Source organism: Mauremys mutica, chromosome 3, assembly GCF_020497125.1.
Source record: "Mauremys mutica isolate MM-2020 ecotype Southern chromosome 3, ASM2049712v1, whole genome shotgun sequence".
Taxonomy (NCBI): domain Eukaryota; kingdom Metazoa; phylum Chordata; order Testudines; family Geoemydidae; genus Mauremys; species Mauremys mutica.
Genome location: NC_059074.1, coordinates 207376478 through 207388194, shown reverse-complemented (window position 1 = coordinate 207388194; position 11717 = coordinate 207376478). Strand labels below are relative to the sequence as shown.

General features: G+C 41.5%; 1 protein-coding gene across 2 annotated transcripts in view; it reads right to left on the bottom strand.

Annotated features, from left to right (window-relative positions):
- The window catches only part of MAP4K3 (mitogen-activated protein kinase kinase kinase kinase 3), a 134699-nt gene continuing 122982 nt past the window's right edge, over nt 1–11717 (bottom strand). For both annotated transcript variants that reach the window (XM_045009748.1, XM_045009749.1), the window contains 2 exons: nt 5933–5988; nt 1–1503 (listed from right to left, as the gene is read on the bottom strand). In XM_045009748.1, the coding sequence (XP_044865683.1) occupies nt 1416–1503; nt 5933–5988 (144 nt within the window). In that variant the 3' untranslated portion in view covers nt 1–1415. The remainder of the gene's footprint in view (nt 1504–5932; nt 5989–11717) is intronic.

Below are 11717 nucleotides of genomic sequence, written 5' to 3'. Positions count from 1 at the left end.
TATATTAGGGTACATAAACATTTAATAGCAATTCAAAAATGGATGTTTTCCAACGGCAATTTTTTAGTCTTATGTGGAAATTAGTGCAGGTGGTAAGCTATCTGTACAACAACATGTTAAAAAAAAGTTTATTTTACATTATGTACATTAGGGAACATATTCAAAAGGATTACCAATCACAATAACGTAGACCATAAATCACTTCAAATTTAGTTTGTTCTTAGTGTATATTATCATAATAAAATATAAAGAACATATACAAAACAGAGCCAAATGTGTGCATTTTGCTAAAACTTGGCATTTACATACTCCATTGGAAAATAGCAATCAAAAATACTTTTGATCAGAACTATGTTCCTGCAATATGAAGTAACCACTACATTGTTTGTATGAGGTAGTAACTAAATTATTTTGGCCATGTGTTAACACCCTAAATCAAGAAAATGGTCATAAGGCCAAAAAAAGTCAAAATATGACAAGATCTTTGAACCATTTCCACAGTGTGGAATGTTGTAGTTCATGATATGAATAAAACCGTTTAGTGAAGGCTCGTAATAATGCTAATTTTATCATTGCATACACTAGTAATTCAGACAACTATTGCAGTGTTACATTAAGGTACCAAATTCTGGGATTCATATCCATTCCAGAAGGTATTGTTTTCAAGCATAGAGAAGTAATCTTTACAGAATTTTACTTAAATATAAAAATACAGGTGTTTAATTGGTTTGTTTCACAACAAAACTACCCAAATAAACTAAAAAAAAGGTACTCTGAAGCCCAAGTCATATCCACGAAGTCACAGCTTACCTTTGTGACTAAATACATCACAGATAAATACTTTGTGCAAAACAAACAATCACACCAGTGTAGTTGCATGAAAATTAAAAACAAGATTGTAATCTGATTACAGCCTTGGTTACAATTTCTAAAAGTTGATTTATTTGTATTAGTAAATTACATATAATAAAATACAATAATGTTGTTAAATGCACTGTGTTCATTGCTAACTTCCCATTTTATAAGAACTACACGTGAGAAGTCCTTAAAATAGTACCCCAATTGAAGTTCTGCTTCCTCAGCAACCTTTACATCTGTACAGGTAAGACACTTGTACATAACAGAAGGATCACTATCTACATTAAGTCAGTGTAGGTCTTCAGCAATGTGTTTCACTGAAAAATACTGCATATATGTACAAAGATTACATAACAGTGAATTATTAAGCACTTCCGTGGTATAATATGCTAAGTGTGTCCATACCACTTAAACTAAATTATCCTCTTTTCTCCCATGCCACAATAAATTACAAAGTAACTGAAGTCAGGTGACTGCCGTTTTTGTGCAATTTCAATCATCCGTCAATGTTGCAGCAGTAGTGTTTTCTCGTCATGGTTAACTCTCAGGTATGATTCTCAGTAACTGTTTTCGTGCCCTGCCAGGATGTATAAATTGCTGTTGGCCATAGGATGATCTGTTGGCCTACTCTCCAATACCACAACCCTAGAATTAAAAAAAGTTAAATAAATAATCTAATGAACAGTTATAACAAACACAATTTCAAATTCCCTGTCTGTAAACTCGGTCAGCCTCTACTTTCACTTTCCTTCATGGCTCATGTGTAAATTTGGCTCTCGCCAATGAGTCAACTTCACTACTGAACTCCTCAGTCACGCTTTCCTCCCCTACTGCCTGGGCTACTGCACCTCTCCTCTTTACTTTCCCCAAATCCTCTTGCTCCTCAGACACCAGTCAGTGCAAAACACTGCTGCCAAGTTTTTCGCACATCCACTTGACCCCATCCTCAAACAACTCTACTGGCTCTTCACTCACAAGGAGGAGGAACGGCCTTGTGGTTAAAGATGCAGCACTAGGAGTCATTTCAGCTCTGCCACAGGCTTCCTGTGCAAACCTGGACAGTGTCACTGAGACACACTTTGACCTTCAACCTCCAACTGCTCAGTCCTCTTGAATTGCCCTTTTAATAGGTGGGTGTTCAAGTACAAGCAGCAGACAATCCCTAAGATGGAATTACTATGGTGACATAATTGTCTGTTAGCTGACGATTCTGACTGCCAACCTGATTAAGAAGTATACAATATGTTCCATGCTGTCAGTTTAGCTCCTGTTTGTCTGATGGAGATGAACTAACTAGTCTTTTGCTCTATCTACTGCAGCGGATATAAATAATGATTAACCCAATGGGGGGGGGGGGAGGAATTCAAAGCCCTGCTCTTGCACTTGAAATAGCTGCTCAGCTTCTCCAGACACAGCAGGAGTTGTAGCTGTGGATAACTAGCCCTCTTCTGAAGTTCCGAGGAGCCCTTCAGCGATTCCCAAAATGATACAGCTTCTGGGTTTCAAAACACTGGTACTGAAAAAACAGCAAGTCTTCTCAGGTAACTTGGTTATCTCCAGATCTAAAGAGTGAAACATTTCTCCCACTAACTCCTGGATGCTCTGGTAGTCTGGTTGTTGGTTGCTATGCCATTATGCATCTAAAAAATTCCTGTTCCTGACACACAACTCCACCATTTTGTTGTCACTGCTTCAGCACCTGTCACTTTTATCTGTTTTTATGAAGCTCAGCAGCTCTGCTAAGCAGAAGGCTGCAGATGGGTCTGTGGTGTTGAGGGTTGTGGATTAAGGCCCAAAGTATCTGCAAAAATTACAGGAGACTTGTGACAGGAGAGCAAAGGTCTGTGAGAGGCGGGTATGTGCATGGAGGGCCAGTCCAGGAACAAAGGAGCTCAGGGGTGGCTGGGGAAACATTAAAATTTAAACCAGGTTGGCAGCCAAGAGCAGTTACAATTAAAGCTGGGTGTTTTCCTAGTTGAAAACATCTAGTACATAAAGTTTTCAGTTTGTTAAACAGGCTTTAATTTTAATGCTTCCTGGTTGCCAAATTGCTTTAAATTTTAAATGACTACCCTCTCCTCTCTGGCCTGCTGCCTTCCACTCCACTGACACTAGATGCATAAGTCTGGGGTCTGTACTGCTTAAATTTAGCCTAGTGTGCCACATAGGAAGCAATGCCTAGTTACTGTCATTGGAGAGGAGATACAATGGACTCTGATGTTCACTGGGAAATATGGAAGAATTAGGGAGATCAGGGTGCTCATCCCTCAACATTCTCATCACTGTCAGAGAGATCAGCGTGAATCTTGCTAACGGCAAGAACAACACTATGTAAAGGTGTTGAAAGAATGGCCACACAGGTCAAGGATTAAAAGTCCTACACAGAAAAGGGTTCTGGCCACAAGAACACCAGAATGTAGGGAAAGCCCATGTGATGACTCATAACTGATCTCAAAATGTTCCTGTACCCCTAGAAGTAGAAGGGATTTCACAGAATGGAGAATTGTGCCAAATGAGCCTCTAAGCTTCTCAGTATATGGAAGAAGCTAACTAGCCCTTTGATCCATCTGTTGCAGCTACAGATGCTAACCCAGACAGCTCTTGGTTCTTTCTAGGCCACAGGACAGAGACTTCCCACCAACATCTGAGAAATAAGGCAGAAATTGCAAGGGAATCAGGCCCATTTAGGCTTATCCAAATACCCTGAATTCAATCGGGCAGAGTAACTGGTGCAGGCTTCAGACCTGACACTCATGGGACAGTCTGCCCAGTCTACTTGGCACTCTCAGGAAAGGGCAATCAAGCACTTGTGAAATCTTCATATCAGAGGGAGTCCCCTGCAATCAAATCCTCCTTGGACTGGTACCAGTTCTTTAGTTTCTTAGTCACAGCTCCAAGGCTTAGTGCTGAGACAACTCTTTTCTCTTGAGAGCAGCTAAGGGAGGCCCCCAACGTGTGAGAGAATGTTTGCCCTATCTGAATCAGATACAGCAGAACCCCAAAACTGAGGACTGAGTTCATAAAACAGAACATCCCAACTACAGTAGGGGCAGAAGTTGCATTACATCGCTTTCTTATTGCCCTTCAGACTACTGCAAACAATTTCCAATGCACTGATGGCACTGGAATGTGAAGAATGTTGACCTGCTCTTCATAAACATCACTTCCCCATAGTCATTCCTCTGCCTTCCCCATGGGAAAAATGGTTCATATAACTGGTTGTTTGTAAGACTGGTGTTCAGAAAAGATTCTACTGTAGTCAGTACTCAGGCAGTCTAGGCATAAACAGTGCTTTAGAATGATACTTTTCAGAAGCCTTCAAGTCTGTGGAAGGTCACACAACTGACAATAACTTCCGACCAGAACTGACTTGGACTATTGAGGAAGGTTTTAAATCTAAAGAATTCACTCGAGAGACTTGAAATAAAACCACATCTGACAAGCTCAGGTTTTTATTTTTTGCAATGCAAAGTTTTTGAGCTGTTGTCTCAGATCCATTAGGGTGCTGGTGTAAACCCAATTCAGATGGAACAGCAATTGGGGAGAGGATATTTCTTGATGCAATGGGCATACTGATCTTTGAGCAGTATGATGCTCTCATCTTAAAATCAGATTTATTTATTTTAAAACCTGATTGTGCTGGGCTCTCAGTAACTATGAGAAATTACTGGACTAATAACACTGAACTGCAGTAAACACCCCAATAGGAATGAGGGAGTAAAACACCCTCTTAAAAGGAAGCTGTGCAACTGCTAAACAGCTACCCACTACTAAGCCAAAAAATTACAATGATACACTAAAGAACTCTGTCCAAAAGACAGCTAAAATGTAGCTTGTAAAGGCACAGTGGAATATTTCACCTGCAAATCGTTGTTAGAAGAACTATGGGTGGTTGTGGGATCAACATCTTTGCAAATTCAGACCTGTGATTGGGTGCTTACAAAGTCCCAATAGATATTGCTCTTTTTGATAGCTCTGAGATGCAGTGCCAGGGTGAAATTCCCACAAGTGGAGACAGACATAGGCAGTTCTCAAAGGAAAACTAAGATTTAACTTTGCACAGTACATGTATCATGCAAAGGGTGAAATTCTGCTGTCAGTATATATTACCTAAAACATACATTTACTTTATTAATAGCCTTCATTCAACTGCAGCACTCCAAAGCAGGGCAGAGAAAGTAGGAAGGTGGTGGTCCCTGTGAAGCTCCAAAACCTTGCAGGACAGTTACTGGTTGGAGGAGCTGAGCATCCTACTTCACTATTTAGTTCTGCAGGACAGGGAGAAGCAGAGAGATTTGGGGCCATGCAAAGCAGGCTCCAAAAAGCAACAGAAGTGGAGGACCTTGTGGAGCTCAGAAAACACCCCCTGGGCTGTGGATGTTGGCAGAACAACAGGCAGATCCCCCCACTTTTGTAATGTATTGAAGTTTGTATGTTTTTAATATTTTGAATTTGTTTTGAGGTGCAGATCCCATGATCTAATACAGCATAACACAAATGAATGCAAAACCTGAAATCTATTAAACTAAGTTAATGGAGGATATGTCCATTGATGGCTATTAGCCAAGATGACCAGGGATGCAATCCCACGATTGAGTGTCCCTAAGCCTCTGATTGCCTGAAGCTGGGAGTGGACGACAGGGGATGGATCACTTGGTGACTGTCTGTTCTGTTCATTCCCTCTGATGCACCAGGCATTGGCCACTGTCAGAAGACAGGACACGGGGCTAGATGGATCTTTGGTCTGACCCAGTATGGCAATTCTTATGTTCTTATATGTTAGAACCCAAAAAGAGAAAAGCTTTGGAGCTATATGAGCACCTGTGAAATATAAGCTTATCCTGAGAGAAAATACTGCTAAACTCAGAAACAAAGTTTTAATTGCTCCTCAGGAAAGAGAGACAAGGAACATATGCAAGAAAAGGGCTAAGGGGAAAAATAAGGAGACTAAAAGAAGCCCACAAAGGAATCACAGAAGGATGAAGTACTAGTGAGAAAATACCTTAAGAAATAGGAGGAAGAGAATATATATATTACTCTTATTTTAATAGACCATGTCTGGTACTGTTCATACCTGTCAGATCCAAGAAGCCTGAATATTCTCGTACTGTCAGAAATTTCCTGTGTGATCTATTTAATGAAAACATACAATAATTATTCATGTAGCAAGTGCAGTTATTTTTGACCAATGTATCATAACATCTATTGTAGCTAGAGAAAGGAATTAATGCTCACTGAATTAACCAATTTAGGGTAATTGCCAGTCTAAGTCGGTCAGAGTCTGAGAATCCTTTAAATCTGTCCCTTTAAACAAGGGCCAAAAGAAAGGACCATTTTCCAGAACTTTCTGCCAGATTATGCAAAATATGAATCTTAGTTACTTTAACTGGAGGTTCTTTGAGATGTGTAGTCCCTGTCTGTATTCCACAGGAGGGTACACATGTGAACCATGTGCCGAGTGCAGAGATTCTAACAAGCAGTATCTATGGGCCCATACACAAACAGTAGATCTCCTCATGCTCCTGAATGAGGGTATAAGAGGCCCTCATGGGTCAACACCCCTTCAGTTCCTTTTCTTACCACAAATTCAACCAGATCCAAAGCAGAGGGGATAGAGGGAGGGTAGTGAAATACAGATAGGGACCATACATCTGGAAGAATATCCAGTTACAGAAAGGAACCTCCATTTCTTCTATGAGTGATGGTCCCTGTATTTATTCCACACACGGGTGATCGGCAAACAGTGCTCAGACTGGAAGGGCATGTGAGGACTGCAGATCCCAGTAACTTTTTCCTCAGGTAGATGGACTCGCGCTAGCTCTGACCAAGCTAGCATGCCACAAATAGCAATGCAGCTGCAGTGGCTAGTGGCCCAAATACCCAGGGGTGGGCGAGAGTATGTATTTGGGCAGCTAGTCCAAAACACCGCTCATGTAGTTGCGTCTACACTGCTATTTTCAGCACACAAACTCAATCAAAGCTAGCATGGGTATGTCTATCCAACCTGGAAATTACACTCCCAGTTGGAGCACACGTGTGTGATGGGCTGGATCAGAGAAACCCCCTGGGAGCTGCCACCCCATGTGCCAAGACTACTTCTAGCTGGGGGGGGGGGGTAAACTCATACATTTGGGTTTAGACCCCATTGGGAGTTGGGCATTGAGTGCTAAAGTCAGAAACACTTCTGTGAGCTGCTTTCAGGTAAACCTGCAGCTTTGGGGCAGGTAATTCTGACCCTGGGTCTGTGTTGGAGCAGACAGGAGTGTCTGGCTCAGCAGGACAGGGTACTGGGGCCCCAAGCTGGCAGGGAAGGTAGGGGTAGAAGTAGTCTTGGCACATTGGGTTGCAGTCCCCAGGGGGTTTCTGTGATCCAACCCATCACAACGCATATTCACAGAGGGAATTTTTTAGCCTGCCTTTCTAGCTAGTAGTACGACACTACCTTGTGGCAAGAATGTCATTTTGAAGTCTTAGGTTTGCCACAGGTATTCAGATGGATTGTAGGGAATAGAGCTATGCCTACAGAGCCAGATCCAAAGCCCACTGAAGTCAGTGTAGGTCTTTCCAATTATTTCAGGCAGCTTTTGATAAGGCTCATTATGCTGTGGAGATCAAGACTAATACCGCTAGCCCAAATAGTGCGAAGAGACAACAGAAAGCATGGAAAACATGTACTGGACAAAAGCACTATTAAACAAAAGCATACTGCTATTTCAAAAACAAATTATGAGAGTACAATAAAATCTGTTAAATATATAACCACGGTAAACAGAAAATTTAATAGTCCAACATGTATTTGCTTTACAGGGTGCCAACACTTACAAATAGATTTTTTTGTGTTGCAGAGAAATCATACTATTGTAATAAGCTTTCATTTAGGTGAGCACCAGGGCACTGCATAAAACGGCTGGTGCATCAGTCTATGAGGTCAACTGAAAAAAAAAAGTCAAAATATACTCCCAAATTCACCAGCTGATTCTAGTTCACCCTATGTGTGTCATTTACAAATTTCTACCTACTTCTGGGAATAGAAACAATTCTTCCCTAGCTTCTTTCTCAGCCTCAAGGAGTAGCACCTTGAATAGTTTTTGAAAGTTAATTTGTTTATTTGCATTTAGGACTTATTGGGAGAAAGTTAATTCAAAGTAGTAAACTCTGCATTTAGTTCTAAAAGTCATCCTTGCCCATTGTAGCAGTAAACCCAAAATGTAGGTCAAGTTCCTCTGAAAGTTCTGTCTCCTCAACTCACACATCTCTCCCTATTAGTCAACAGTTTTACTGCTCCACTAGAAGGCAGCAACGATGAGAGGTCATGGTTGTGGTGACTTTTTAAGTAGCTAAAAACAATCCCATTCTGAGAGTCAAATGTCAGAACAGAGAACTTGAGCTGATAATGTGTTCAGAGTGACCTGTGTTGCTAAGCAGATGGGCTTGCTATGTTTTGCACCAGTTAGAGCTAGAAGGTAATGAATGTATGGATCAACATGGGCAAGGTCGGTGTCTGATAGGATCAGGTGTAGTGTTCTGGGCAGCTGCAGATTAAAAATTTTAATGACCGTGACTATTTGGGTATCTAACAGCAGTGAGAAGTCAAACAGACCCCAAATTTGCAGACCAACTTACCCTGAGGTTAGAAAGAAAGAAGTAAAGGCAGCAAGTTTTCAACAGAGTGCATAATTCATTAACCACCTGACTGAAGTTATAACATATTATAAAGGCATATTTACAGTCATGAAATAAAGAACACTCTGCCAAGAGCTCAAAGGGTGGCTTTATGAGTTGTGCTAAAACTAAACTGAGGTCCCATCCCAGAAGTGGGTCCTTTACAGATGGATAAAGATTTGAAAATCCTTTTGTAATTTTTTGACCATACTATGTGCAAATACTGATTTATTATCTCTCAACACAGGATATGCTGATATAGGTGCTAAAGCAACCTTCAGCAAAGAATCTGAAATACCTTCAGTCTTTAAATGCATTAAGTATTCCAAAATACACCAAAGCCAGTTCCAAACATTCAGGTTTGTTCTGTATCCAACTCACAAATCATGGTAATTTAAATTGGTATCATCTTCTGGTCAATTGTTTTCTAGAGTTAATGAGCACTTGATGCACATCTAAAGGATAAGATCTTTCAAGGTCCGTTAAAGTCCAACAGCCCATGCTGTCAGGGGCAGAGATATGGGATCTGGAAGAATGCACCACTAGATCCAGTAATACTGGGAGCATCTTGTAAAATCCCAAGTAGATTCATGTACCACTCCTATATGAGCCACATCAGAGCAACTAAAGCCAATTTTGCCCTAACCTGTATTATTTTTTTCACTACCTTCTGTATCAACGGAAAGGGGGGAACCTTTCCCCAATTCAGTATAAATGAGTCCAATATGGACTGCACATCTTTTTCTGCCCTTGTCCAGAACTGACGACACTGTGTTGTGACAGGATATCCTCAATTGCTGAAGACCTTGTGTGCCACTTCCTCTTTTACAGACCACTCGTGTAACTGTATTGTGTCTCTCTGTCCAGTTGTCCTTTGCTGATAGTCGCAGGGCTACTGGATAAACATTGTGCTGTATGCACCAATCCCATAGCCTGATTGCTTCACTGCATAATTATGATGAATAAGCCCCTCCCTGCTTGTTGATATAACACACAACAGTTGTATTGTCCATTACTACCTGAACTACCTTCCCTTTGATATGAGGAAGAAAAGATCTGAGAGCCAGATGAATCACACTCAGCTCCAATATGTATAGCTGTAGTCTCCTTTCCTGGGAGTGCCAATGTCCCCTGAAGCACAATGTAGTTTAGATGGGATGCACCCAAAGTGATGGTCAATGACAGGGCTGGACGACTGAATAACATTCCTCTTAAAACGTTTGTCCTCTGAGACCACAAAGTCAAAGAACACAGTGAGGTTTGTGCATACCGTCCATACCAGGGGTGTAATTTACTGCCAAGCAGTACTGTAGAGACCTCTTCCTGAGACGAGAGTACAAAATGTCATGTGTTATTGCTGCCATTAGAGCCATAAGCCCCAGAAGAAAAGAGACTGATTTCTGGGTACACTGTCAATGAAATATGCCTATAACTATCTGATGCCTTAGAAATCTGTTGTCTGGCAGAAAGGTCCTGCCCTCCAGAGAATCGAAGATTACTTTCATAGGAACAATCTCCTGAGTGGGACATAACCATGATTTTGTCACATTTATTAATAGACCCAACTCTCTGAAGAGGGATGTTGTACATTGAATGTCTCTGAGAAGTTCCTTATGTGATGTTGATTTGAGTTGCCAATCCTCTAGATATGGGTAAACAAATATGCCTCATCTTTCAAATGAGCTGCTACAGCTGAAAAGAACTTTATAAAGTCCCTGAGAGCCAGTGTCAGGCCAAAAGCGAGACAGTCTATTGAAAAGGTCTTTGTCTTTCCATGAAGCAGAGGTATTTGCTATGGCTTAGTTTTACAGAAATATGAAAATAAGCATAGTTGAGACAGAGTTTCAAACCAATGCAGAGTAGATCGGGAGGCTGTAATGAGAACTCATGGAGGAGAGATGAAGGCCCCAGCGACTGAAGAAGGGAAAACATAGAACCTAGCTTTAAAAAGGGGAACAAAGAGGACCTGGGGAATTACAGACCAGTCAGCCTAACTTTAATACCCAGAAAGATACTGGAACAAATTATTAAGCAATCAATTTGTAAGCACGTAGAGGATAACAGAGTGATAAGTAACAGCTAACATGGATTTGTCAAGAACAAATCATGCCATTCCAACCTAATTTCCTTCTTTGACAGGGTTACTGGCTAAGCAGATGCGGGGGAAGCATTAGATGTGACATATCTTGATTTTAGTAAGGCTTCTGACAGTCCTACATGATGTTCTCTTAAGCAAAGTAAGGAAACGTGGTCTAGATGAAATTAATATAAGGTGGATGCACAACTGGTTGAAAAACCATACTCAGAGTAGCTCTCAATAGTTTGCTGTTAAACTGGTAGGGCATACCTTGTGGGGTCCTGCAGGGGTCTTGTCCTGAGTCCAATACTTTTCAATATTTTCATTAATGACTTAGATAATGGAGTGCACAATACAATATTTTGCTGACATTGACTGCCCACAGATACGGCTCCCCGCAGCTCTCAGTGGCTGCGGTTTGCTGTTCCCAGACAATGGGAGCTGAGGGAAGCGGTGGGCCACAGCGATGTGCTGGCCGCCACTTCCTGCAGCTCCCATTGGCCAGAAACGGTGAACCGTGGCCACTGGGAGCTGCGGGGGGATGTGCATGTGGATGGTCAACGTCAGCAAAATGTCTTCCAGCCCGCAGTCAGATTACCCTGATGGGCCGCATGCGGCCCACCACTAGTCTAAAGGTTCCATATTCAGGAGTAAATCCTGCTGTAGGAGGCTGAAACCTAGATGAGGCCTCTGGTTGTCTAGCTCTATCCTGGCCCTCTGGTTGTTGATACGACCTCAAATATGTTACTGATATGATCAGCAATATCACTGGAACCAGCAAGTGAAGCATCACAAACAAAGGTAGTTTTACTCTGAGAGCCTGAAAGGAAGTGATGATTCCTGAGCTAAATGAGGTATTACTTCCATACTGTATCTCTTCAGATGTAGGAACCTTAGTGAAGGCATTTGACAGAATCTCTTTTTTCCTTTCCATAGAAGGTCTTTCCAGGGATCCAGACCATTGTCCATTCCAATGGGATGAATTTCTGCTACTACTGTATCCATATTTTGCAGTTCCGATAATGGCTGCGTCTTCAACACTATCTTTGGATCCAGCAGAATTAATGGATCCGCAAATTGAGGTCTCTGTTTAGATCTCTCTCTTTGGACTCCTTTCATT